This window comes from Chlamydomonas reinhardtii, chromosome 7 (genome assembly GCF_000002595.2).
Source record: "Chlamydomonas reinhardtii strain CC-503 cw92 mt+ chromosome 7, whole genome shotgun sequence".
Lineage (NCBI taxonomy): Eukaryota > Viridiplantae > Chlorophyta > Chlorophyceae > Chlamydomonadales > Chlamydomonadaceae > Chlamydomonas > Chlamydomonas reinhardtii.
The window spans coordinates 2,891,228-2,917,817 of record NC_057010.1 but is presented as its reverse complement, the minus strand read 5'-3'; the positions used below and the strand labels follow the sequence as shown (position 1 = coordinate 2,917,817).

Genomic DNA, 26,590 nt, shown 5'->3' with positions numbered 1-26,590 from the left:
GGGGTGTACCTGTTGAAATTTTGCAGTCGACAGCCGTTATGGCCGAAGCCACTAACTATCCATTCATGGACATACTTATGCTCATAAACGTTCACTGCCCGCAATGATGCTATCAAAGCTGGAGGCGACGTGCACTTGCATTGTCCAGACGCGGGAATGCGCAGGAGTGAGCCAGCGGCAGGTAAGGGGCGCAACCAGTAGCGTTCCTACTAAAATCAGCATGCGGGGGGACTTGCGTGCGGGCTAGCGTACCGGGGAATTGCGCTTTGTGACGTTTGGGCCTAACGTGCCGGGCGCACATCCGCCCTGCCGTTCACCTGTTCCCCGCTGCAACCCAAGCTCGGCGCCTCTGCCTGGACTGGCAGCGGGCAGCTGGAGGCCTGTCGGTGGGTGGCAGCATCGGCGCTGTGGTAGGGGGCGGCCTCCGCCTCCCTCTGCCGCTGCCACTGCCGCTGCCGGCGTTGCCGGTCGCGCCCGCGGGAAGCTTGCCTCCGCACGCCCCAGGCGCTACGGCTGCTGCGCCAGGCATGGAATGCGCCGGAGTGCACCAGCACCAGCACCAGCACCAGCTGCTGGAAGGGCGGGATTGGGGTCCGGCCGTTCGTCCGCCGCAGGCGCCTGGGAGCAACGAGGGCGCAGCAGCGGTAGCTTGCGCCGCCTGCTGCAGCGCCGCCGCTGCTGCGCCGCACTCCGGGAGCGGGTGCGGAGCAACAGCAGGAGCCACGGGAGCATCAACAGGAGCAGCAGGAGCGACAGTGTCGGGTGTTAAAAGTGCTCCAGCACATGCAGCGACAGCGTCTGCGGCAGTAGCCCAGGGCGGTATGGCTGGCCCTGATAGCGGATTTGCGGCGTGCGCGTGCGGTGCATGCCGCACACTGGCCCTCCTCACGCAGTCAAGCCGTGTCCGTGCCGGCACTGCTGCGAGCCTCCTGGCGAGGTACTTTGCGCCGCGGAGCCCCTGCCCCAGCCCTGCGGCTGTAGCATGTACGGGCGACATGCCCTGGGCTGTTGCTACGGCCCGCACTGCACACGCAGCGCGGCAAGACCCGTGCCAGTATCAGATCAACGGTGGCAGCAGTAGCGACATGCCAGGCAGTAGCAGCATCGTCTGCAGCTCTGGGCCGTCGCGGTCTCCAGTCCTGAAGCAGGTGCGCGACTCGCCACACATCCTAGGCGGGGCCTGGCCTTGGCTCGACGCACCAGCTGTACACGGCTCCCACGCACGCGCATTCCACAGTGCCGGGGGTGAAAGAGGAGACGGCCACGGCAGCGGTAGCAGGAGCCCAGACCAGGTTACACCCGCAGCTGCGGCCGGTCCCGCCTCGGCGCCGCCGCAGGAGCAGGTGGCAGCGATTGAGGCGCAAGAGCGGGGGCAGGCGCCCGGGCAGGAGCAGGCGCGGGAGCATGAGCTCCAATGGTTGCATCAGACACCAACCCACGCTCTCGTCGACATGCTGCATGAGCTGACCCCGCTAGTGGCAGAACCGACTCGGAACTTTGCTGCTGAAAGCGTCGGGGCTATTGATGGCGCAAGGAGCAGCCCAGGCAGCTACAGGGCTTCGCCAGCAGCAGCTTCCGTTGCTGCAGCCGCAGCCGACACGGTGGAAGCACCCTCGTCCGTGCCTGCGGTGTCTTCTGGGGCTCAGTCGCACGCTGTGGCCTCTGAGGCCGCGGCTGAGGCTAAGGCTGAAGCTGGGTCTGAGGCCGAGGCTGCCAGGGCGACATGCCATGCGCAAATCAGTGGCCGACAGCTGGGGGAGCAGCTGCTCGCTGGCAATGAAGCCGTGTCGCGGGCGGTGTCGTTGCGGACTGAGCTGCTGAACCGCCTTACCCACGGCCGCGGTGACGTGGCGGGGCCGGCGTTGTCACTGCAACAAGCGGTTCACGGCTTGCAGGTGCGCCGCGTGCGGGGTCTGGTGGGCGCGTCAGGGAAACAAGACAGGGCGTGAAGGACACTCACGTTCGCGTCTTGTGCACGCGTTTAATAGCGTCCGTTGCGGCAAAAGCTTAAAAGTCATACATCTTGACTCGCAGGCGCACATGGCGCAACCGCTGTTCCTCATGACAATGAAGCCCTCCGGTGGCGTGTACAAAAAGACGCGTCGCCTCGCTATGCGTAACGGGACCTTGCTGCGGGTGGCCCTGCTGCATGAGGTCCGCCTGGCGGCTGATGCCCTGGCCGCAGACGCAGCTGCAGCGCCCGGCGCCTGCACCGTCGCTAGCGGTGGCCTGCAACACACCGGCAGCACCACTGCAGCACCGGCGGACGCGCAAGCCACAACAGCAGCGCCAGGGGAGACTGACACGGCAGCAGCGGCGGTATCAGCACCAGCAGCGGATGCACTGCCTGCGGCGCACCGCGACCTCGCACTGAGCGGACTTCAAATCGTTGCCACAGAGCTGTCCGACACTGTTCCTTCCCTTAACAACAATGATGAATTGGCCCACCGCGGCCTCCGGGCAGAAGCCGCCGCTGGTGCGGGCATGGCTCTGCTAGGTCTTCTGCAGCGGCTGCAGCCGTCACAGGTGCAGCAGCAGCCAGTCCAGCAGCAGGCGCCGCAACAAGAGCAGCCACAAACGCACCTGCGCGAGCGGACCGCTAAGGACCAGTCACCACAGCATCAACAGGTGACCGGTGACGGAAGCAGCCTGGAGGCTGCCCACGCGCCCGCAGTTATTGAAGCCCTAGAGCGGGCGCAGCGGGAATGGCTGGCCACTTCAGAAATGAAGGAAGCGCAGGCGATTGCCCTGCCTGATGCTTCTTGGGCACAGGCCAGCACTGCTGGCGAGCGGGAGGCCGGGAAGGACGAACCGGCTGTTATTTCGGCGGCGCCGCCCGCTGACCGACCCGGCCTGCTGACGCGCAAGGGCGCTTATAGCCAACAGGTCATTGCAGAGCGGCTGCTAGGGCTGCAGCAGTCACTGCCGGCGCTGTCGAGTGCTGCCAAGGCGGTGCTGCTGCGCGAGGCGCAGCCAGTCCAGACGCAGCCGCTGCAGGAAGAGGCCGCGGAGGGTGTTCCTGCGGCTGCTGGGTCGGTTGCGGTGGCCGCGGCAGCGCATGTGACACCGGCAGGAGGCAACAGCGCGACTGCAGCGGCAGCACCACTGGCGAAGGTGCAGGCCTCGTCTACAGCAGCAGTGGCCGAGCCCGTCGTGGCACTGCTGCCTGCGGCGCCGTTGCCGCCTACAGCGCTTTCGCGCCCTGCAGTCGCTCCTGCCGCAACGACGGTGGAGGCGGCCGGGGCACAGTCCCGGCTGCCTGGGACAGCCGCGGCTTCTTCGCCACCCACTGCCCCCAGCGAGGCCACAGTCGCTGATACTGCTGGCCCTGCCTCGACATTGCCGCGCGAGCACGTGGCAGTGGCTGAGGCGCAGGAAGCGGTGCTTGTGCAGGAGCAGGCGGGGGAGTCGCAGTCGGAGCCGGAGGCCCGGTGGTGGAAGCGCATGTCAGTCCACGCCCTAGTCGACGTCATGCATGAGCTGACCCCGTCGGTGGTAGACGCAACCAAAAGCGATGCTGCTGGGAGCTTGGGGGTTAGCGGCGGCGCGGGGAGCAGAGCACGCAGCCGCAAGGCTTTGGCAGCAGTAGCAGCGGCCGGCGCCGGAACCCGACCTGACACCGGGGAAGCGCCCTCGCCCGTGCCTGTGGTGTCTTCTGGGGCTCAGTCGCACGCTGTGGCTTCTGAGGCCGCGGCTGAGGCTAAGGCTGAAGCTGGGTCTGAGGCCGAGGCTGCCAGGGCGACATGCCATGCGCAAATGAGTGGCCGACAGCCGGGGGAGCAGCTGCTCGCTGGCAATGAAGCCGTGTCGCGGGCGCTGCTGGCGCGGAACGAGCTGCTACACCGCCTCACTGGCGGCCAGGGTGACGTGGCAGGGCCGGCACTGTCGCTGGCACAAGCGGTCCGCGGCTTGCAGGTGCGCACCTGGGTTGCTATATGTGCTTGTGTGCTGGAAACAGGCATTGCATGCATGTTGCACGCATCCAACACGGTGCATGGGCGACTCTTACTTCTGCCTGGTGGTTGCGACCTGCAAAACGCTTTGCCTTAACTACAACGCTTCGCCTTGCAGGCGCACATGGCGCAGCCACTGAACCTCAGGGCGCCAGAGGGCGCGTCTCAAGCGGTGTGCCGGCGTGCCATGCGTAACGGGACCTTGCTGCGGGTGGCCCTATTGCATGAGGTCCGCCTGGCGGCTGATGCCCTGGCCGCAGACGCAGCTGCAGCGCCCGGCGCCTGCACCGTCGCTAGCGGTGGCCAGCAGCACACCGGCAGCACCACTGCAGCACCGGCGGACGCGCAAGCCACAACAGCAGCGCCAGGGGAGACTGACACGGCAGCAGCGGCGGTATCAGCACCAGCAGCGGATGCACTGCCTGCGGCGCACCGCGACCTCTCACTGAGCGGACTTCAAATCGTTGCCACAGAGCTGTTCGACACTGTTCCTCTACCTCGCGACTACACCGCCTTGAACGGCCTCAGCCAGCGGGCGGAAGCCGCCGCTGGTGCGGGCATGGCTCTGCTAGGTCTTCTGCAGCGGCTGCACCCGTCACAGCTGCAGCAGCTGCAACAACAGCACCCTCGGGAGCGGACTGTTAAGGACCAGTCGCCACAGCCGCGCCCGGCGCCCGACGACAGAAGCATCTCCGAACCTGGCCGCGTGTCTGCAGCCCTTGAAACCCTAGAGAGGGCGCAGCAGGACTGGCTGTCATCCCCGCAGCTGCAGCGGAACGAGCATTTGACCGTCCGGTTTAACGTTTCCAAGGCCGGACCGACTGGGGCGGGCTACGATCCATCCAGCCAACAGGTCATTGCAGAGCGGCTGCTAAGGCTGCAGCAGTCACTGCCGGCGCTGTCGAGTGCTGCCAAGGCGGTGCTGCTGCGCCTGACGCAGCCAGTCCAGACGCAGCTGCTGCAGGCAGAGGCCGCGGAGGGTGTTCCTGCGGCTGCTGGGTCGGTTGCAGTGGCCGCGGCAGCGCATGTGACACCGGCAGGAGGCTACAGCGCGGCTGCAGCGGCAGCACCACTGTCGAAGGTGCAGGTCACGGTGAGCACTCCGGCAGCTGAAGCGCTTGCCTTAAGACGTAGCCCCTTTTGCCGCTTGCCTGTGGTAGGGGCCGTTTGCGCTCAAGAGCGTTTCATGTACCGTGCAGCCCTTGACCGACCCTCACCACCATGGTCTACTGCTTTTGTTGGAGCCTTGAAACTTTCTCACCAAGCGGTGAACATACATGCCGCTGCTGGCTGCAGGAGCGTGTGGTTCTGGACATGCCGCTTCAGGAGCTGCGGCAGTGGATGACCGACCCAGACTCTCTGCCGCAGGCACGCCAGGTGGGCAAATGGGGCTGTGTGAATGTAGCACTCGCCTTGGGCCTTTACGTCCCTCGCGCCTAAAGCAGTTTACAGCGCCGCGCCTCGTCTTCAGCGTGCTGCAGCGCAATGTGTCATGTCCCGACCAGCTCCTCACCGTGGCCCGGCACACCCGTAGGCCAAGGCGGAGGCGGCGCTGGTCCGGCTGCAGCTGTGGGTTGCGGCCTGCCGCCACCCCGGCGGCCTGCTGGCCGTGCTGCGGTCGCCTGACGTCGTCGAAGACGTGCGTTCGCATCGAGGCCAGCTGGCACGGCGGTGGTGGCACGGCACTTTGGAGCCGCTGCTGCGGCGGCACCTGGCAGCCGCCGCTGCAAGCGGCAGCAGCGCCGGCGGGCCGGCGGCTGAGGCTGAGGTGTCGGCGTCAGAAGCGGCGGCGGCGGCGGCAGCTGAGACTGAGGTGTCGGCGTTAGAAGCGACGGCGGCGCCGGCTGGTGGTGATGAGGGTGGGCGTGGCGGTGACGTACTGGAGGCTTTGAAGCAACAGACACTGGAGGTGGAGGAGCTCGAGGCCCTGCGGCGGGTGAGTCACGCTACCCTTATTGCGGTTGAGTGCCCATTAGCACCTTGCTCAGGGGTGAGCTCGCTTAGATCCGGAGCTGTCCATGTTCTGACACGGTGCAAGGACACGCTGGTTATAACTGTCAATTGGTTGCTTTTTGCAGGAAGCAACGGCAGCATTACTGCGGCCTTTCACGCTGACGTCGGCGGCAGCGCCGTCCGCGGAAGCGCGTGCGGAGGGAGCCGCGGCGGAGGCTGGGGCGAAGGCAGGAGCGAAGGCAGGCGCCGAAGCAGAGGCCCGCCTGCTGCGCCTGGCCCCCGCCCTGCCACCCGACGGCCTCTTGAGCGCCCTCACTCAGCTGCACCGGGTCGCAGCGGCCCACGCTGGCCGTTCCGAGGGGCAAATGGCGGCGCCACCTGCAGAGCCCAATGCCGTACTGTGCGCCACGTACGCCCGCTGCACCGCCGCAGCTGCCGGTGTCCCTAGCGCCGCAGAGGAGCTGTCAGCCACGCTGCACACCAGCCAGCTGCTGGAGGGCTTCCGGGCGGCCGCGTGGCTCGGCGGGGTGGGTCTGCCGGCGCCAGCAGCCGCTGCCGCCGCCACCAGCCACAGTAGCCATAGGGGCAGCAGCGACAGAGGCGAACGCAGTGACCACGTAGAGCTGACTGGTAGCGCCGGGTCAAGCACCGTTACCAGCACCAGCACCAGCGCAAGTGGCAGTGCGGCAGCCATTTGCCCTGCCGGGCAGTCCCCGCCAGAGTTTAGCAGGGCCATGCAGGAGCCACAAACAGCTGCTGCCGAGCCCGAACTCGATGGGCGCTTGGATAAACAGCAGCCAGCGACTACGCTAGTGGAGCAACAGCAGGGCGCGAACAGCCTAGACGCGAATGCAGCCAGTCCTGCGTCTATTGCGGCCACTTCGGACGCCAGCGGGCCTGGCATGGGGCCTGCCGCTACCGGTGCGCCTGTTGCTGCTGCTGGCCCCGAAGGCAACGCGGTGGCAGCGACTGCAAGCAGCGAAACAGTGGCACGGACTGCACGCGGGGTCATGGGCACAGTGGCAGACGCCCTGGCGACGAGTCTGCTGCGGAGCCGCGCCGAGCAGACGGTGTCCGCTACAGCCCATGGCCAACAAAGCGCAGGCGTCGCAGCCACGCCTGCGGCCACGGCGTCGGACGCCGATATGAATGCCGCAGTGCTCGAGAGCCTCCGGCTGCTGGCGGCGGCGCGGGTGCAGAGCCAGCGGCTTGTGCTGGCTGTGTGGGGCCTTCCGCTTGAGGTGCTGCCGGGGCGGCCCAAAGCCGCCAAACCGCTCGTGTCCACGTTCCAGCTCCGTGCGGACGTCATAGCCGTGGTTGAGGCCGCGGCACGCAGGGCTGCAGCGTCCATTGCGGCTGCTAAGCAAGCGGCGCCTCCGGTGGCAGCGCCGCCTGCAGAGCTGCTTCAGCCGCTATGTGACGAGGGCCTCATCGGCGACAGGGACTGGGTGACGCTGCACCGGGCCCTGACAAGGCAGGCGCTGCGGCTTTCAGGCGAGGCAGGAGGTGCCGAGTCACCAGCAGCGATGACACCGGCTCCAAAGACTGCTGCGGGAGCGATGGCGGACGAGCCCACGTGCTCGCCTGGCACTGTAGAAGTGTCGGCCGGGACGGATGCCACTGGGAGCCCTCAGTCTGCAAGAAGCCTCGCCAGCAGTCTGCGCTTCGTGCGCGCCAAGCTGTATGAGCGGCTTGAGGCGGGGCACGTGCCGTCCGTGTTCGAGGCCGTCGCATTACTGAAAGTATGTCGTGCTTGACTGCATTGCGATGCATGTCTGCTCATGGCAAGCAACAGCGCTGGTTATTGCTGCTTGCAAACGGCACATGTACACATTCCGGTATTGTGTCTCTTTTGACACGCACATACACACGAATGCAGCTGAGATGTTTGCTGGGCGCAACGCCTTTCGGATGCATCCCCTGCCTTACAGGACGTGGCAGCATTGCCGCTGACGTACAGGAAGACGGGCGCCACCGACGCGGTGCCTGCCGCACCACAGGCACGCGCTGCCAGCCGCAATGCGCTCATGCCCTCAGGCAGTCGCCGCCGCAGCATCACAGGCTACAATCGCCGGCGGCGCACCCTCATCCTTGCGCTGCAAAGAGCCCTGCAGCAGGCGGCAGCCGCCGAGCCCCATGTTGCGGGAAGCGACAGCGTGGGCACTGCCAGCGGACAGGAAGCTGACAGCGTCGCCACCGATGGGCCGGTAGCGCTCCGAAGGCGCAAGGATGTCCACAGCCGGGAGCTCAGGTTGGGTGTTTACACGCTTTTACAAGAGTTGGAGGAAGTCACCGCCCCAGGGGCTTACGCCACCCCCCGCACCGCCGCCTTCACGGCGGGCGCGCTTGCGGCGGTGCTACGGCTGCCGGCGGTGGCGGCAGCCCTGGGCCCTGCTGCAGATTGTCAGGAGGTGGCGACGCGCGTGCTGAAGGCGCGGCGGGTAGCACTGAGCGAGCCGCACATGGCTCAATGCCTGATGGAGCAACGGCAACCGCAGCAGCAGTCGCAATACCAACTGCAAACGCAGCAGCAGCAGCCGTCCAGGCCGCTGCCATTGCAGCACCAACCGCCGCAGCCGAGCCATTCGCCCAAGGACGGGGCGCGCCCTCCGGTCACTCCAGCCGACAAGTACACGGAAGGCACCAGCGGCCGGATGCTGGAGCTGGCGGCGGCGCTGGACGACGCCGTGGTTGCTGCGGTTCGCGAGCTTCTGCTTCGGAAGCTGCCGGACTCTGAGTTGCTGGAGCTGCTGCACCGGCGGCCCGAGCTGCTGGCAGGGGACGCTGACGAGGCGCAGGCGGTGGGCGCACTGCCGTTGAGGCGGACGCCGCCGCCTGCGACCGCGGCACGGACGGCCTCTCAAGCAGCCAGCGGCGCGGCGGCGCCAAACGCGGGCCAGGGCTCTTCGGCGGCCACCAGTGGGTTGCGACTGCGGGACGAGGTCCCCGCGGACCTGGACGGCATGACTGCGCTGCGATTTGCCGTCAATGCCGCCACAGGCACTGGTTCCGCTGCGAGCCGTGCGAGCAGCGGCAGCGCTGGTAGCCGCCGCGCCGGTGCCGGGGCGGGTGCTGGTGAGGGGGCTAGTGCTGGTACAACACCGTACGCGGGTGTTGGTGCCGACGCCGAGGCACTGTGGCGCACGCCCGCGCTACCGTCATCGCTGCTGCTGCTGGGCGGGAGTTCGGGCACCTGTGACAGCGATGCCGCGGGCCGCGGCGCGGGGGCGGGAGCGGTGGCCGGGGGAAGCGCAGGGGCTGCGGCGGCGGCGGCGGCGCTGGCCGCTCGTCGCAGCCTGACGCGGCTGCAGCGTGAGGTCAACATGCGCTTGGTTGAGCTGCTGGTGAGAGGGTGCGGTGGCGGGAGCTGCCTCTGCCTGCGTGCAACGCGGTCTAGTGTGCGGCGGGGAAATGCATGTGAAGGGCGTTGCAGCACTGGCTGCGTGTGTGCACGCAGGGCGTGCCCTGGTATGTATTCATACATAGTGTGTGCGTGTGTCGCCGTGCCGCCACGCGCCGTTCGCCCTTGAGCCTCGGCTCACGTCCACACGTGCAATTCGCTCTAACCTCAACTGCCCTGCAGACGCGCAGCAGCCACGTGCCCCACCTGATCAGTGTGATGCAGCTGTCATGCCGACACAGCGCAGCCATCGCGCTGCCCACACAGGTGCGGCGCCCACAAGGCGAGCGGGCCGCACTTAGCGGGCCGCACTTAGACGTCTGAGGTGGCTGTGAAGAGCGAAAGAGAGAAAGGGAGTGTACTTGCTATTGTGACTCCTCTATCCCTTGATGTTGCATGACAAAGCGATGACCTGCCCGTCGCTTCTTCTCTGGCGCGCACGGCTACGCGCCCCATCCGCTCCCCGCAGGCTGCGCTGCAGCTGGCGCTGTGTGAGGCCGCGCCGTGCATGACCGCGCCGCAGCTGACGCAGGTGGGTGGGCGGTTGTGTTGCACACGTGGTGTACGGCATTCCGCGCTACCGTATGGATGGTGGGCGCTACGGTGCAGCGTTGCCAGTGACGCACCCGTGCATGTGTTGTACCGCTACCGCTACGGAATGGTTGACCCCAAGCGAGTGGGCGGGCGCCACCACACATCCCTCGCTCTCGCACAGCACGCTGCGAAGCATCACCTGAACACCTTCTTCCCACTGGGATGGGCCTTACCCTTGTACACACACGCCAGGTGCTGCAGCTGGTGCACATGACCAGGCTGTACCCGCCGCCGCTGGTGCACGCGGCGGCCCGCCGCGCTCTGGAGCTGTGCGGCGCGGCGGCCAATGCCGGTGCCAGCATGCCCGGCGCAGCAGCTGAGCCCAGCATTGCAGGGCAGTTTGGACCGCCGCAGCCGCAGCCACAACGAAGTGTTGTCGCCGACCCCGCCGCCGCCTGCCAGCTGCTGTCGCAGTCGGTGCGCTGCTTCGCACGTATGTCGCCGGCGGCGGAGTTGGACGGGGGCCTACTGCGGGCGCTGGTGGCGGCGGCGGCGAGCAAGGGGCTGGCAGCCGCGGCCGTGGAGGTAAAGCAGGCAGTGGCGGGCGGCGCTGCGGAGCGCGAGGCCGCGCCGGCTTTGGCTGAGTTGTCACGTCAAAGCGTATCCATGCTGGAGCGCCTCGTCGAAGACACCCAGGTGTGTTGGGGCATGTGCAGACGCACCTTCTGCTTGGCATTCCCCAAATACCGTATGCGGCCAACTACCGTAGGCGTGCTAGGTCGAAGCGTACACGCTGCCTCTCTGAGCCGATAAGGAGCGCGTTACCCTCCTTCCACGCCCTCCGCCTCCCTCGCCTTGCTGCAGGTGGTATGCGACCGGCTGCGGCCGGGCCGGCGCAACGACGTGCTGCAGGCGGTGGCGCCGCTGCGTGCCGCCCTGCACCGCAACAGCGAGGCCTCCTCGCTTCAGGCGCTCTTCAACGGAGTGTTGGTGTCCACCAACGCCACCAGTGGCAGCAGCAGCAGCAGTGGTGGTGGCAGTGGCAGTGGCAGCAGCGGCAGTAGCGGCAGTAGCAGCCGGCCTTCGCTGGCGGCGCTGCAGCTACTGGGGGCGCAGCTGCCCAAGCTCAGCTCCAGTCCGGGGCTGTCGTGGTTGGTGGCCAGGTGGGGCGCGTGAGGGGCGTGCTGCCGTTGTATCAGTTGCTGCTGCTGCTGCCTTGCCGGCGGCTGGTGGGCTGGCCTATGTCCATCCGAATGCCGCGCCCACACGCGCGCCGAGTCAGCATCGGCCATGATTCCGATCATCCTCCTCCCTCTCCTCTCGCACAACTCTGCCTCCTCCTCCTCCTCCTCCTATCCGCAGGCTGCTGGAGGCGCACGAGCCCTACATGGACGGCAGCACGCTGGAGCCCTCGGGTGCGGAGGAGCCGGGCGCGGTGCCGCCCTGGCGTGTGGCGGAACAGCTGCTCAGGGCTGCGGAGAGGTACGCAGGCGGGCTGCGAGACGCGGGCTGGGGTCGAGGCCACACAGAAACCGCACGGGCCAGTCACTGCCTGCGCCGCACTGAATGCGTACGGGTGCCGTATCGAACGGGTGTTGTACGACATGTTGCTGCAGGTCGGTGTTCACGGTGCAGGCGGAACTGATCATGGGCCTCCAGGAGCGGGTGAGTGGGGTGGCGTGGGGATCCAGGAGTCCTCGCACGCCCTGGCGTCTGTCGGCTTTTCAGGCCTGCAGTGCCTTGTCTACTTCCTGCTACCATGTATGACTAGCCCGCGTACGCGTGCAAGGCATGGCATGGCACTGGTGCGCCTACTGCCCCGCACCATGCCCGACCCTCACCCCACGCCGTACGCCGGCAGGTGCTGCGGCTGCCAACCCCGGAGCTGATGATGCTGGCGGCCCGCTGCGAGCAGCTGCACCTGCTGCCGCCCCACACACTGGCAGCCATGCTGGGTCGCCTGCGGGTGAGGGAGGGCTGCAAAGGGCCCGGCAGGCAGGCTGCGATGCCGGCGCGGCGACGACTAAGACTCCGATGTTGCAGACGATGCCGGCCCCTGATGGCAACGTTGCGGCTGCCCCCCATGGTATGACGTCTGCAGGTTCATTATAGCTCGGAGGTGCCGTTGGAAGGAGGCACGGGCGCGGGTGGCGACACCGGCACCAGCAACGCGGCGCCCCACGACCGCCTGAGCAGGCTCCAGCAGGTCCGCTTGAGGCTCGAATGACGTTTTACTCGCCATCCGTATTCCAATGGCTTCATGCGCGAAGGAAGTAGTGACCCAAGCCCACCGCCGCCCTTCAAATCACTGCACGTAGGTGCACGATGGCACGCCCGTGCCTGCCAGCGTGGCCCTGGCGGGGCTGGTGTCCGCAATCGAGCGCCGCATGCTGCCGAACGTAGAGGCGCAGCAGGCCACAGGGCCGGAACCAGGCGCCGCCACGGCAGCTGGCGCCACCGCCACCGCCACCGCCACGGCCACCGCCTCCGCCACCGCCCACCAAGCTCCGCCCAAGCTGCCGCAGTCGCTGAAGCGTGGCGTCCTTGCTGGCAGCAGCAGCGGCAGTAGCAGAACGGGCGTTGGCGTTAGCGCCGGCAGCAGCGGTGGTGCTGTCATGACGACGTCCGACCCGCCGCTGATGTCGCTGGCTGTGGCGCAGTCGCTGGCGTCTGTGCTGGCGGCAGAGGCGGAGGCGGGGACGGAGGCGGGCGCCCGGCCGGCGGTGCCGCTGGCAGAGCCGGTGCGGCGGGTTGCAGGCAGCGTGGCTTGCGCGCTGGCAGTGCAGGCACTGGAGGCGCCGCCGGTGCGCACCGGGCCGCGTGCTACAGCCGCCGCTGCAGCAGCTACAGCAAGTGCTGCAGTGCCGGGCGGCACCGGAGGATTGGCCTCGAACCAAGCTGGAGTGGCTACTGAAGCGGCCCTGGGGATGCGGCCGGGGCCGGGCAGTGCAGCACGGTCAGGTGGAAGTGGCAGCAGTGGTAGCAGTAAGCACATGACAGTATCGGAGCTGAGACTGGCGGCGGCTGCAGCCGAACGTCTGTCTATAGCAACGCCGGCGTCACCAAGTGCGGTTGCCACTCCTGCTACAGCTGATGCCGCGGCCGCCAGCCCCGGGGTGCCGGGCCCCGACATGCCTGAGCCCGTGCACGCCACATCACACCCGGACGCTTTTCGCCCCAGCCAACCTAACAGTGACGACGTCACCCAAACCGTGTCAGCAGGAGCGCCGCCAATGCGGCTACAAACGCGCGACAGTGGCTCATCATCAGAGGTCCGCACTGCGGCGAGTAGCGGCGGGAGTGCAGGCTTCGCCGCCGCCGGCATGGCTGGACCGCTGCAGCTGCTGTCGGGCCCGGAGAGGCAGCTGCCGCTGCTGCAGACCGCCGCGCAGCAGCTGCTGAGTGAGCAGTCGGAGCCGCCACGGCGGCAGTCGCCTGAGCCGCAGCGCAATACCAAACCGGAAGGCGACAGTGCCCCAGCAGCGGCGGACAAAGGAGGCACGGCGGCAGCAGCGCTACTGCGGCGGCTGCTGCCGTCTACCCTTGCGCCGGCGCCGGCGGCGTCAAGCCGCGACGGCACCGGTAGCGTAGGCGGCAGCCGGTTGGAGTGGCTGCTGCGGGTGGCGGGCGCCGTGTTGCGGCCGCCGCCGCCTCCCGACCCCCAGGAAGCGCGGCGTGTGGATGCCTTCATGGCGGCACTGGCGTCGGAGGCGGAGCCGGCTCGCCGGCAGCAGCAGCGCGCCCAGGCGCTGTTGCTCCCCGAGTACCTACGGCAGCAGGCAGAGGCGCGGCTCGAGGAGGAGGAGGCCGAGGCGGCGGAGCATGCGGGCCAGGGCGCGACAGCGGCAACCGAAGAGGCCGCGGCCGCGGCGGGCGAGGGCACAGCTGACCAGCTGCCGTCGCTGTTTGAGGGCGTGCAACCTCTGTTCGCACGGAGCATCGGCAGCCTCCGGTCCGGCGGCCGAGATGCTTCGGACCGCTACGCGTTTTCTGATGCGGACGAGTCAGACGAGGAGGAGGAGGACGATGGCGCGGGCTTTTGCGGTGAAGCGCCTTCGGCCGGTGTGGGCACGGGCGCAGCGCTGGGCGTTCCCGCCGGTGCGCTTGCGCGCCGGGCCGGCGCCGGGCCGGCGCGCGGCTCCCCGGCACCCACGGCCGCGCAGGCCACAGCCGGCGCCGCCAATGCGCCGAGGGCCCGCCTCACAGACAGTGAGGTCGCCGAGCTGCGAGGTCTGGGCACGCCCGGGGGACCTGCGGCCGCCGCCAGCGCGGCCGCCAAGTCGGAGGCCCGGCGGCAGCTGCTCCGCTCCGTACGGGACCGGCTGACGGCGCTGTCGACGGTGCCGGATGCACAGGTGCTGGAGCTACTGGCGCCGCCGCCGCCGCCGCGCGCCCTGCGCAGTATGCAGTGGGGCCCGCCGGTGCGGCCGACGCTGCCGCAGCACGATGCGGTGCCGCACCGGCTGCCCCGCCCTGCGGCTGCGGCGGAGGCCGGGGCGGCATTGTCGGGCGGCCTGGCGGCGCTGGTGGGCGCGGACGACGTGGTAAGTGACAGCGTACGGCAGCTGTTCGACGAAATGGAAGTGGAACTCGCCGTCGAGGCCGGATCCGGGTTTCTGTCCCCGGCGGCACTGGCTGCAGTGCAAAGCCACGCCGCCGGCAGCCTTGCGACGGCAGGCGGCGCAGCCGGCGGCGGCGGAGAACCCGCGGCAGCATCCAGCCGCTACGCCCGGTCCTTGGTCACGGCTGTGGAGGTTGTCAGCATGGCTGGGGCGGTGGAGAGCCGGGACCGGCAGCGGGCCCTGTGGGGGCTGCTGGCGCCGCCGCTGCAGGCGGCCGCGGCGGGCGGGCTGCTGACGCCGCCTGACGCGCTGCTGACGTTGGAGCGCATGGCCCAAGGCGACGGCGCTGCAGCAACGGAGGCAACGGAGGCCGCGGTGTCTGAGCTGGTAGGCGTGGTGGGCGTCTGGCTGCTGCGGCAGGAGGAGCGCGCGTCCGCGGGTGGCACCGGCAGCGGCGGTGGAAGTGGGGGCGGAGGTGAAGGCGTAGGTGGAGGCGGCGTGGGGCCAGCTGAAGTCGCGGCCTACCGCCGCCTGTGCTGGGCGGTCCAGCGGCTGGCTCCTGACGCTACCAAGGCCGCCGCCCCCTTCTCTGTGGAGGCGGATGACACCGACGCCGGGTCAGCGTCAGCGATGCTGGCGCAGGTGCAGGCGGGGTGTGTGGTGGGCGTGGGCCCAGTCATGGCTGCGCTGCAGCGCGCCTACACGCCGCACGAGCACCACGACCGGCTGCGCAAGCTGCTGGAACAGGCGGCGGCACTGGCGGAGCAGCGCGACCGCACCACGGCCGCGCAGGCGACTGATACTCGCCAGCAGCAGGACGAGGCGGAGCTGCAGCAGCATCAGAGTAGCGGGGACTCGCCTCCGGCTGGTGTGCCGGATGGCGAGCCTGCGGCGGCAGGGGAGGCGGGGGCGGAGGCCGCGGGCGCGAGGGGCTGGGAGGCGGAGCTGGCGGGTGTGCGCTCTGACGTGCTGTGGCTGCTGCGCCGCATGGAGCCGGCGGCGCGCGTGTGGGCGCTGCAGGCCCTTGTCGGGAGCGGCGCAGCGGATGGCGATTTCGTGGAGGCTGTCACGGGGCTACTGCTGGGGCAGCTGGGGGTGAGTGGGCTGGCAACGCTAAGGGCGGCCTGAGGTCATGGGATTCGCGACACGTGGGTTCACGGTATGTGGGGTTCACGAGCTGGGCCGGTGATTCGAGGGTGGCGCGAACTCCTCAAGGGTGGTACTTGCGGTGCGTGCTAGCCCCACTTTATCTTGCGAAACATGGACTGCCACATGTCCTTCCCACACCCATACTTTCTTGCTTAGGACATGCCACCCGCCGAGGTGGTCAGGGCCATGGACGCACTGGCGGTGGCAGCGGCCTCCGCGGCCTCTGCAGGCCCGCACGGCCTGGCGCACACGGCGCTCGGACCCGCCGCCCGCGCCTTCCTGCGCGCCGCTGGCGCGCGCCTCAAGGACCGCACGGGTGACTTCGCCGCCAAGGACCTGGCGTGTGCGCTGGCGGCGGTGCTGCAGCTGGCGTCAGCACTGCCCGCCGCCAGCGCGGCCAGTAGCAGTGGCGGCGGCGGCGGCGGCGGCCGGGCTGTGGTGCCGGCAGGCGACAGGGCTCTGCTGGTGGTGCTGCGCCGGGCGCTGGTGCAGCGGCTGCAGCAGGCCGGCTCGGCGGGTGGCGGTGTGCAAGTGGCGCAGGTGCTGGCGGAGCTGAGCCGAGTGGTAGGCTTGTGTGAACCGCACGTGAGCGCGCAGGAGCCGCCCAGCAACAGCAGTGGCAGCAGTGCAAGCAGTGCCAGCGGTGCCAGCAGTAGCATCAGAACCAGCCCAGGCGGCACCAGCACGGAGCTGGCTGCAGTCCTGGACGCGGCGGCGGACGCGGTGTTGCGGTTGGCGGCGCACCAGCCCAGCCGGGGCTACAGCAGCGGCGCTGAAGAGCCGCCGCCGGCCCAAGCCGGTGATCAGTTGCCGGCGTCGCATCAGCACCAGAACCAGAACCAGCACCAGCGGTTGGATGCGGAGGAGATGGTGGCGTTCCTGAGCGCCTTCGGCGGGCTGGGCTACCAGCACAGCGGCGGCGAGCGCTGGCGGTTGCTGGTGTCCGGTACGCTTGCGGCGGTGGCGGACCGCGCCGACGTCGAGTCCGCGGCGCTGCTGGGGTCACCCGGACAACCGCCGTGCGCTGCTGGTGCCGGCAGTGTGGATGCCGGGTGCCCGGTGCAGGAGGAGGGATTGCAGGTGGGGGCCGAGGCGGCTGGCCGTGCATGCGGCGCCGGGCAAGAAGCGGAGCGGGCGGCGTTCTGGGTGCGGGCGGTGGCGGCACTGGACGGTGTGGACGCACTGCCTCTGGAGCTGTTGGTGCAGGTGGGGGAGCTGGTGGAGACGGCGGTGGTGGCTGTGACAGCTGAGGCGGCCAGCGGTGTCGGAGTGCCGCAGTCTGCTGCTAGAAATGGGTTGGATGGTGAGGGCGAGGCGGGCGCAGCAGCCGGTGATGGTGCGGGAAGCGCGCACGTAGGCGGCACCGGGGGGAAAAGTGCCAAGGGCAGGGGCAGGCGTGTGTGGAGGCCGCGGCCGAAGGTTCAGGGTCCTGGAGGAACGGCAGCAGCGCCAGTGTCTGAGTGACGTGGTGTGGCAAGCAGACACCAGGGTTCAATGATTCGCAGGTATGCGGGCATACGCATGATGTGTGGGGGTCGTACGACGGGATAAGCAATGACTTACGGGCTCCAGTCCTGTTCATCGGGTGAGCGTTCCCACAATGGGAGCTGCGGTCTGTAATCGTCGGCCGCTGTGCCCACACCGGAACTGCGGAAGGCGAGGATGTTGCGCTCAGGTGCCCCCATCGGCACAGCCGATGCGCAGTAGCACGGCCCATAACCCGAACACCCTCAATATCGAAACATATCCATTTTATAACCAAGACCGTTAACATGGCCTCCACGACGGAGGCTCGGCCTCCTTCCACCACCACGCATGCCTCGCTCTACTCCTCGGACAAACCGGCGATAACTGCGCACCTCTTGCTCATAGCCCTGTCGCTAGCACCTCTAGTAATCAATGTGCCAACGAATTTCAACATCGTGGCGACTGCAGCGCTCGCGGTGTACTCGGGCTGTTGGCGATCTGTCAAGCCCGCGCCGCCCACGGAGAGCATGACCAAAAAGGATGCTATGCGCTTCCCGCTAGTTGGAAGCTGCGTCCTTTTCGGTCTGTTCCTGCTCTTCAAGTTCCTGCCGAAATGGCTGGTGAATGCGGTGGTGTCCCTCTACCTGGGAGGCATCGCCGTGTTCGTGCTCACGTCGGCCGTGGAGCCATACGTGAAGGATTATTTCCCGGAGAGCATTCGCCACATGGAGATCGGGCTTCCGCGCGTCAAAGTACCCTACGTGTTTGACAACACCGATGGCTCTATGCGCCCCACCGTGCCGGAGCTGTGCCTGGCCGCGGTCAGCCTGGGGTTCTGCGTGTGGTACTACGTGCGCAAGCACTGGTTCGCTAACAACGTGCTGGGCCTGGCTTTCTGCCTGGAGGGCATCGAGCACCTGAGCCTGGGCTCGGTGCACGTGGGCATCATTCTGCTGGTGGGCCTGTTCTTCTACGACATCTTCTGGTGGGTGCGGTATTATGGACACATGAGGGGTGATGAGGGGCACGGAGATGAGGGCTTGGGGCACGGAGGTGAGGGCTTGGGGCACGGAGGTGAGGGCGGGTGGCGCGGGGCTGGAGGAGGATGCCTGGGCTTGGCGGCACCGGGATGAGGTCTGGGACCGTGGCAGACACCAGGTGGGGACAGAGGCAGACACCAGGCGGGCACAAGGGATTGGCGCGGACTTCAGGGGCGCTGGCGGGGAAAGCTCAGTAACGGGGGCAGCCCAGGAGCCAGGCGCGTCGATTGAACCCAATCGGACAGTGCGTACAAGAGCGCATAATGCTTTCGCGCTTAGCTGTGCTCCGCGCCCAGAAACGCCTGCGCATTTCACTGAATAGCCAAGCAGCAGCCGGTGTGACCTCTTTGCCCCACCGGCCAACCCTTGATGCCATACTGCTCACTGCCTTGCACGCCTTTGCACTGCCTTGCGCACACAGGGTGTTCTTCACGCCGGTGATGGTGTCTGTGGCGAAGAACTTCGACGGCCCCATCAAGCTGCTGTTTCCACGGGCGGGCAGCGCGGAGGAGCTGGCGGGCGGCAAGCGGCCCTTCGCCATGCTGGGCCTGGGTGACATCGTCATCCCGGGTGAGCCCTGAGCGGGGGCTGGAGGAGACATGCTTGGGCGAGAGGGTGGGCGGGAGGCGAGAGGATGCGCGAGAGCCCTGTTTGTTGGCTAGATGGGTGGGGTAGGGCTTGTTCCGGTGTGGCCGGTTGGCGAGGGGCGGCGTCAAGGTGGAGGGGCGGTAGGCAGTGGAGGTGGCGCGGGGCAGTGCCGGCGGCCACCTGCGGCCATCGGTGCTGTCGAGCTGGGGCGCCTGCCTGCGCGTTTGGCACCGGGCAATGGCCCTCGGAAGCTCGCCATGCCCACGTGCCCCTCCGCCCCTCCCTGCTGCTGCCCACCTCCCGCCAGGCATCTTCGTGGCGCTGATCCTGCGCTACGACGTGCAGCGCAACTTCCGCTCCAAGTACTTCCGCTCCGCGTTCGGCGGCTACGTGGCCGGACTCATCGCCACCATCGTGGTCATGAACGTGTTCAAGGTGAGGGCGGAAGAGCGGTGGTGCAGGCCGTGGCGCCATGGGTTTTGGGGGGGTGGAGACTGTCCAAAAGCAATCCAAGGTGTGCCGAAACCCATGGTGGGTTGAGCGTGCACGCTGTGAAGCATACTGCAAAGGTCGCGGCGACCTCATGGCGTCCATTGCGGAGGACGGATTGGCGTCGTGAGTGTGTCGGCTGTCTGTACTGGCCGCAACCGGCTGACTACCTCTGGATCTTTGGGAGTCCTAGCTTAGTCACCGCCTGACACATGCACGGCTCGGCTGCTGCGCCCGTGTCCCCTGGCCACCCCCCACGCAGGCGGCCCAGCCGGCGCTGCTGTACATCGTGCCGTGCGTGCTGGGCGCCACGCTGGGCCACGCCTGGCTGGCCCGGGAGTTCAAGAGCGTGTTTGACTTCAGCGAGGCGGCGGAGGAGGGCAAAGAGGAGGGCAAGGAGGAGGGAGAGGGGAAAGGCACGGAGCAGGAGAAGCCGGAGGAGAAGAAGACGCAATGAGGGAGAGGGAGAGCTGTAAGCGTGTGTTACGGCGGCGGTGTGCATGATTGTAAGCCATCGTGCACGAAGGGGTCCAAAACCTCGGCTGCGGTTGGGTCGTATCGCCCCGGAGGGTGTGGCGTTCCGCTAGACGTTTGATGTATGCCAGAGTGTGTGTATTGTCTACAAGGGCTAAGAGCCCAGGACCTCGCAGTGACGAAGATACTGCTTATCAGTCAGACCCTAATGGTGTCGGGTAACTGCTCGGACCAACCAACGAATGAATTGATGGCTGTCAGGTGGAAGACGCGCACGGTGCACGAATGTTGAAGGATGGGGCAGGTGGCTGAACTATTGGCTGGCTGGCATCGCAGAAGGCTGCAACCTCTGGCGGTAGGGACCGGGGCACGCCGGCCCGGCTCGGTTCTACCCGTTGTAAGGACGGCTTGAATGCAGTTGCAGTTGTGTTAACATGTTGACCGCCACGGGCCAAAGTAGTACGGTAGTACCCGCACGGGCAACGTCACATACGTAGGAGCCCTCATCCCTGCGCAGTGCGCGCGCATACCCTATTATACATCATACTTCAGCCACAGCGTTGTTGTAGGCTTAGCAGGTAGGCCACTTGAACTCCCAGGCAGGTCACTTCAACTCCCTACTGCATAATATGTCGCCTTACCGAAAGCGCTTAAACCGCATCCATTCTTTCAGTGTGCACCACCTCCTGCCTATGGTCTTCACAGCAATTCTGCCAGCGGTAGTGCTCACAGCAAACGTCCTAACTCCTAAAACACATGCATCCGAATGTCACGTCGACGAGCGAGCGGTGCTCAGGGCGCCGAGAACATGGCATCCATCTCCACCGAGGTGAGGTAGCGCACCTCCTGCGGTGCAGCAGAAGTTGCGTCAGTCCGGTACTCTGTTTTCAGCCCAGCACTCCGCAGCGCATCCACCATGGCAATGGCGGCGCTTTGGCCTGATTGCGCGCAGCCCTCGAATTCGTTACATCCACAGCCCCGCATCCCACGCCCGCATCCCCTGGCTCACCTGCAGCTGCTCCGACTCCTCACTTTGCAACCGGCGCGGCAGGCCCAGGCCCGCGCTCTGCGGCTGCGCGCGCGCCTGCAGCTCCAGGTCCTGGTCGCGGCTCCACACGGCCCCGCCCGCCGCCACGTCGTCCAGCTGCTCCACGCCCTCGGCGGAGCCGGAGGCGGAGGCCAGCAGGTGGCGGCCGGGCACCTTGTAGCCCGCCACGTCGCTGTCGCTGTCGCCGTGCTTGGGCACCCAGGTGGTGAACTTGCGCTGGAAGCGGTCGGCGTGGGGCCGGTCCGCGAAGAAGTCGTACCTGCGGCGCGAACGCGTGCGCATGCGTGTGCAACATGGTGGGCGGCGGAGCGTGTGCACAGGTATGAGGGTGGGGGTTGGGCGCCGGGCGTGCCGCCTCGGGCGCGCATTCACTCAGTGTCTGTTTCGCAGGCTGGGCAGGCTGCGTGGCGGACACCACTATGGCTGCTATGTCGTGTTGTCCGCCGCCGCGACTGACCGAATGTGTGTCGCCATAGGTCGACACGAAACGCCATCAATCCTCTCGTGTGACCAGCCGCTGTGGGTCTCATTTTGACTGCGGCACGATATCCGCGTTTATAAGCCGGCGGCCCAAACGCAGGGCGGGATGGCAATGGTCGGCGCGCACGGCTTCGTTTACCCTCCATGCTCAACTGATACAGTGTGTGATACAAAGCCCCACGATGGACATGACGCTTTGTGCCTAAGTTGTTGAAGCCTCCCCCCGTCCCCACCAGCGTCCCCACCGGCACCGTGAGCTCACCAGATCCAGCCGGGGTTCTTATCCAGGCAGCAGAACACGGACGTGTAGTGCTTGAGCCGGTTCTCGTAGCGGGCCTGCTCCTGTGGAGTGGAAGTTGGGCATGCCATGATTCGTCTCGGCTGTTTCCTCATGAGTGAGATTTGCAGCCCAGGCCGTGAGCCCAGGCATAGACCCGGCATTTCGTGTTACGTCCATGACACGCCACCGCGGCTACAAGCGACCGTGTGTGTGCGCGTTTGCTTACCTCGGGGTCGCTGAAGCCACTGAACGCGTCCTTTGCGTTCTTGAGGACAATGATCTTCTTGTCCTGGACGGCCTCCAGCGCCTTGGCCACCGCGGCGCTCTTCAGGTTCGGCATCAGCTTCACGACGCCGTCCTGGCAGGAGGTTATGCGAGGGGCGGCGGGAACGTGTGTAAATGTCTTAAGCGGCACGGCATCACGCGGGCCGCATGTGCAAGCACCTGACAGCTGCGAGGGCTACACCCGAGTGCCGCTTGGCGTTATGCAGAGCGGCATGGAACCGTTTGGCTGCCTTACCTTAACTACCGCAGGTCCAGCGCCCTCCTCGCATCCCGTCGCGTCAGGCGGTGCACAGATCTCAACAGTCACGCGGCTCTCGTTCACAGCCTTGCTCATCCTGCAGTAGCCCAAGGGAGCAGGAGCACATCCAAAGATAAGCTACCACTAATTCTCTTGGCACGGGATCTGCGCAGTGGGCCAGGGCACACCATTTGGCTTACGTACAACCTCCTGAGCTACCGCCGCCACGTCCACCGCCCACCGGCCGCGCCTGCCGTCGCCATGTCGCCGTTGCCCAACCCATCCCGCACTCCTAGCCCGCCCGCCTACCTAGGGTTGTTGAAGAAGGAGTACTCGCGGTAGTGCAGGTGCGCGCCGAACTCGGGGCGGGTGTTGTGCCAGCCGCCCTCCAGGTCCAGCACGTGGTCGGCCGGGCAGATGAACGGCTTCTTCCAGTGGCTGCCCGGGATGTTGCCTGAACAGCAGTGAATACATATGTTGTGAGGGGAAGGCCCAAACGTGCTAATGCAAACAATGCTACCGTACAGTCGCTTTTGCAGCCGGTTCTCACGAGCCCATCCTTGACTCGCAAGCCCGAATGCAAACTCGCTCGACAACAGGAACCGCGCCGGCACCCGACTGACTGACGGCCACAAGCCGGCCCCCCGCCCTTCCGCAGTCCCGCTCACCGTCGTACAGCGGCGCCCAGTACTTGTCCAGCTGGCACCAAATGGGCGGCAGCACGATGACGCGGCCCAGGGTCAGCGCCACACCAATGGCGGAGCGCAGCCTGAGCAGCTGTAAGAAGTAGGAAGAAGGCGGGGTGGTACAGCCGCGAGGGCCGGGCTTCATGTCAGGTATGCACTGCAGTATCAACGCCTTTTGCACCTTGGATACGCTAGAGTGACCGGCGCAACTTCAAGCACCCTCCAGCGCCACGGTGCGGTGCCGCCCTTGCTGACCCAACACGCGCACCCATTCCAAAGCATCACAAGCCCAGCCCACATTATCCAGAGGCCCCCAGTCCAATACCCACAACACAACACTGATCACCGACCCCGCACTTCCTGCCCCTCGCCCACCTGGTGGTGCACCAGCGCGAAGTGGTCGTACAGCTTGTCGGCGCTCATGGAGCCCACCACCGGCTTGGCGGCCGCGTCCAGCAGCGCCTGGGGAATGTCCATGCTGCAGAGCAAACAGGCCGGGCGCGGGTATCCCGTTAATGACGCTTGGACGCCGGACATTACCTTGCACGGTGCGGCGGTGCGCTCCACATGATTTGCGCCTACGCCGCATTTGAGTCACAATCCATTCTCCAACCCGCGCTAACGTGACTGTGCTGTTGGTAGTACGATCAGCGGCCGCCTTCAACCCTCGCGCCTTGTCATGGCCTATCACCTGTCCTGCCACCCCGTGCTCACTCGATGGTGACAAAGCCGTTCTCGTGGTTGTAGTACTCGGGCGGGTCCTCAAACAGCATGAACTCGCGGAAGCGGTGCCGCTTGCCCGGAGTGCCGCTGTACTGGAAGGTGGCGTGGGCCACGTACGGCTCCAGGCCCAGCTCCGCGTACTTGCGCTGTGGAGGCAGAAGGCAACAGGGAGCAGACCGCTCATAGGAAGAGGCGGCGGGTCCGTGTGCATGGCGTGACGCATGAAGCACGATCCGCAGAGCGAAGGCGAGCACTCAAGACAGCCACAGTCCAACCCGCTGCCCTAAAACTCTATCGACCGCCGACGAACCGTCTCTGATTCCATGGTTGCATTCCCACAGCGCCCACGTCGCCCGCGGCACACACCCGGCTCCCCGCCGCACCTGCACAAAGAAGGTGTGGCCGCTGGCGAACAGTGCGCAGGGCAGCACGCCCACAGTCAGCTTGCCGTCGTAGCCCTTCCACAGGTTCTTGGGCGGCTCCGAAGAGCTGTGGCCCTGCAGGGACCAGGGACCACGGCCAGGCGCAACGCAGCGGATGCAGTGATAACCTAGTATCCGACAGCTTTCATCGAGCAATGTGCCATCTTGCCAGGCGCATGAGCGCCCACCCCAAGAACTACCAGCAGCCTGAACGCAGCCGTGGCCGCTCCCACCTTGCGCGCCAGGTCGTTAAATGCGGTCTGGTCCCACATCTTGGGGTCATCCAGCGACTTGACCCAGTCGTCTGGATATGAGCACACGCGGCGGAGGCGGGGCGAGCGCCAAGCTCATCATAGACATACGAGCATTTGCACGTTACCGGCGTCGGTGCTTGTGGACTCCTACACGATTACCAGCAAGCGCACCGCATTGACAAGCGCGGAAGCTCGGCGCCGCCTTCATGAGCGCACCTCCCTGCGCTGAAGTGGATGCGCCCCACCCGCGCCGCGCCCGCACCCCGAGCTCTCATGCTCACCCAGGAACGCCTTGCTGGTGGGCCTGAACAGCATGATGCCAATGTTGAAGGCGCTGCCGGCGGCCGGGAAGTTCTCCAGGCTGTCATCCTGTGCAGGTTAGGTTAAGACAAGCACTCGTGACCGGTCGTGTGCATGCCCGTGGTCATGTGAGGGCCCTCGCAACGGCTCACTCAGTAGTATTGCGGGGACAGAGCGTAGTTCTTCGGGTTTCGGACTGGCAAAATGATGATCGCACCAGCCTCCCGCCACCCTATGGCCCCGAGCCCGCCCACCGCACATTGACGGTGGGCCCCAGCTGGTCTGAGGAGGTGAGGATGTCGGCCTCCGGGTAGCGGTGGAAGTAGGGGATGGGGTTCTTCACCCAGGCCGTGTCAATGTCCGACACCACCACCGACACCTCCAGCGCCAGCACGTCACGGATAAGCTTAATCTTGAACCTGGGGATGTCGGGCGCGACCAGCGCGAAATGAAACTCATTGGCACCGAAGAAATCATGGTTGCTGCGCATACCACCCGCCGCCCCCAATGTGGCATGCTCTGTAACCCACCGTGCACCATGCAGCCGGAGAGCCCGTCCCACACTTCCAGGCTTCGCAAAACCCTTGCCCAGCGTCGGTTCCTGGCCCAGTCTGCCCACTGACACGGCAAAGGTCACGACCACGCCTCCTTTGTGCTATGAGCCTTGGGTTCTGGTTCTCGCTGATCTTAGCCTTAAAGCTTACTGCCCCCGCCCCGCCCAGCCCGACTTAAGGGAATGACGCAACCAACCCCACCTGCCCATGAGGTGGAAGTTGGTGCTGCCCCAGCCCAGGTCCTTCTTGGTGATGCCGGTGTTCATGCGCCAGGCGGGGATATCCAGGTCCACCAGCTCCTTCAGCATGTCATCGTCCATGGCGCCCACCATGTAGCCCTTCACGCCCGACTGTGATGAACAATGGTGCCGGCACAGGCGTGGCACAGGTGTAGGCACAGGGAATGGTAGGCGCGAGGGAGAGGAGAGCGGCCGCAGGTGCACTGCGGTAGTGGGTCGAAAAGGCTAGGCGCATGCGGCCACGCAGAGTGCGCAGACTCCCCATCGCGCCGCACTTGCTGTGCCACGCTCCGCCTGTCCCACCCCTGCCATAACCGGCCGGCCCGCACCTTCTGCAGGTTGTGCACCCAGGTCTTGGCAAAATCCAGGTAATGGTGGTTAGCCCACGTGATCATGATTAGCCCGTCCTGCAGCAGCGGCGTCACGCGCTCCCTGTCCAGCAAGGGAGGTAGACAAGGAAGGCGTTGGGAACGTGAAACGACGACAGGGCAGGCGCCAGATGCTAGTTGTGGAGGTCACGCGTTGGCAGTCGGCTGCCGGGCTTGGACCGCTTTGCACCGGACCCAACCCTGCAGCCAACCTGCTTCCTTGCGACGCCTCTTTCACCGCACAACCAGCCTGCGCGCAGTTCCTGCCTTACTTGGTGAGGGGGTAGTCATCAGGGTTAAACGGCGGCTTTTCTTTTGGTGGTGGTGGCGGCGACACGGTTGCTACCGGGTCCACCGTCTTTGTGCTAGCCACCGTTGTTGAGGCAACGGGCTTGCCCGATGAGCCTGCGACAACAAGCGCACGTACAATCACAAATGCTTACTGGCTTGGCCATGAGGCCAGGTACGAGACACAGCACGGGGGGTGGGGGTGCGGAGGGTGTTGCAGGCTCGAGCGACGGGACCGCAAGGAAACCGGCCCCTCCGAGTTGACTACGCCTGCCCATTGCCGCTCTTCGGGGTAACCGGAGCTCACCAACGACAGATTGTGTTCCCTTCACGCTGTCCTCGTAGGGATGCACCACCGTCGCGTAGAACTTCCACCAAAGAGGGCCACCCAGCGCGTACGCGCCGTAGAGAATACCACCAGTCACGATCACAAGCGCAATACGAGCCATCAGCTTATCTGTGCGGGTGCTAACGGGAACAGGGACGGCCCGCTCAGCCGCGGCAGCGGCATTCTGAAGCATGTTGTGCTACCTCCGGTGGTTCCACCGATGCTCTAGTCTCTTATGGTTTGATGTAAATGTAGCGCTGAGCCCCTGGCGCCTGCTAGCGCGCGAACTGACGTCTTTAGAAAGAAAACTCGACGATCACAACATTCTTGCGCAAACTTCGCAAATCAAGACTCGCCCCCCAGGTAAGGTTCGAGCCAGTCTTCAGTTTGCTCGCACAACACACCATACACAACACGAAGGGTGCCAGGTCGGGTTGGATCCAAAATGCATCATGGCAACTAAACTACGAAAGGCAATTTGTTCACAC

The 26,590-nt window shown here is 66.4% G+C and overlaps 3 protein-coding genes across 3 annotated transcripts; 2 read left to right on the top strand and 1 right to left on the bottom strand.

The window, feature by feature from the left end:
* The first annotated feature begins 60 nt into the window (after positions 1-60).
* On the top strand, positions 61-17,183 carry CHLRE_07g332600v5 (uncharacterized protein). Its single transcript, XM_043064213.1, has 20 exons — positions 61-181; positions 340-386; positions 894-1,148; positions 1,338-1,895; positions 2,035-3,915; positions 4,072-5,046; positions 5,250-5,330; positions 5,488-5,889; positions 6,032-7,648; positions 7,838-9,250; positions 9,490-9,573; positions 9,776-9,838; positions 10,093-10,536; positions 10,705-11,003; positions 11,203-11,322; positions 11,457-11,505; positions 11,702-11,806; positions 11,942-12,046; positions 12,159-15,497; positions 15,708-17,183. The coding sequence occupies exons 1-20, from the start codon at positions 157-159 to the stop codon at positions 17,013-17,015; spliced, it is 13,170 nt and encodes a 4,389-aa protein (XP_042922781.1). The 5' UTR covers positions 61-156; the 3' UTR covers positions 17,016-17,183.
* Positions 17,184-17,280: 97 nt separating this feature from the next.
* On the top strand, positions 17,281-20,022 carry CHLRE_07g332550v5 (uncharacterized protein). Its single transcript, XM_001690370.2, has 4 exons — positions 17,281-18,003; positions 18,480-18,628; positions 18,954-19,081; positions 19,398-20,022. Exons 1-4 carry the CDS (start codon positions 17,324-17,326, stop codon positions 19,590-19,592), a joined length of 1,152 nt encoding a protein of 383 aa, XP_001690422.1. The 5' UTR covers positions 17,281-17,323; the 3' UTR covers positions 19,593-20,022.
* A 3-nt stretch (positions 20,023-20,025) lies between these two features.
* CHLRE_07g332500v5 (uncharacterized protein) lies at positions 20,026-26,490 on the bottom strand. Its single transcript, XM_043064212.1, has 17 exons — positions 26,082-26,490; positions 25,759-25,891; positions 25,448-25,550; positions 25,081-25,229; positions 24,585-24,744; positions 24,307-24,394; positions 24,005-24,075; positions 23,733-23,846; positions 23,341-23,495; positions 23,002-23,104; positions 22,609-22,717; positions 22,250-22,394; positions 21,938-22,037; positions 21,644-21,775; positions 21,400-21,479; positions 20,619-20,916; positions 20,026-20,455 (listed from the first exon to the last, which is right to left on the bottom strand). Exons 1-17 carry the CDS (start codon positions 26,293-26,295, stop codon positions 20,402-20,404), a joined length of 2,208 nt encoding a protein of 735 aa, XP_042922780.1. The 5' UTR covers positions 26,296-26,490; the 3' UTR covers positions 20,026-20,401.
* Between the last annotated feature and the right edge of the window lie 100 nt (positions 26,491-26,590).

Excerpts from the sequence above, each read along its gene's own strand:
- CHLRE_07g332600v5 (XM_043064213.1), top strand. The coding sequence starts at position 157 with ATGCGCAGGAGTGAGCCAGCGGCAG. Across the intron at positions 5,047-5,249 it reads TGTCGAAGGTGCAGGTCACG|GAGCGTGTGGTTCTGGACAT; the intron begins GTGAGCACTCCG and ends TGCTGGCTGCAG. Across the intron at positions 9,574-9,775 it reads CCATCGCGCTGCCCACACAG|GCTGCGCTGCAGCTGGCGCT; the intron begins GTGCGGCGCCCA and ends CGCTCCCCGCAG.
- CHLRE_07g332550v5 (XM_001690370.2), top strand. The coding sequence starts at position 17,324 with ATGGCCTCCACGACGGAGGCTCGGCCTCCTTCCACCACCACGCATGCC. Across the intron at positions 18,004-18,479 it reads TTCTTCTACGACATCTTCTG|GGTGTTCTTCACGCCGGTGA; the intron begins GTGGGTGCGGTA and ends TTGCGCACACAG. Across the intron at positions 19,082-19,397 it reads TGGTCATGAACGTGTTCAAG|GCGGCCCAGCCGGCGCTGCT; the intron begins GTGAGGGCGGAA and ends CCCCCCACGCAG.
- CHLRE_07g332500v5 (XM_043064212.1), bottom strand. The coding sequence starts at position 26,295 with ATGCTTCAGAATGCCGCTGCCGCGGCTGAGCGGGCCGTCCCTGTTCCC. Across the intron at positions 25,230-25,447 it reads GGGTGCACAACCTGCAGAAG|TCGGGCGTGAAGGGCTACAT; the intron begins GTGCGGGCCGGC and ends TGTTCATCACAG. Across the intron at positions 22,395-22,608 it reads CTGGGCGCCGCTGTACGACG|GCAACATCCCGGGCAGCCAC; the intron begins GTGAGCGGGACT and ends ACTGCTGTTCAG.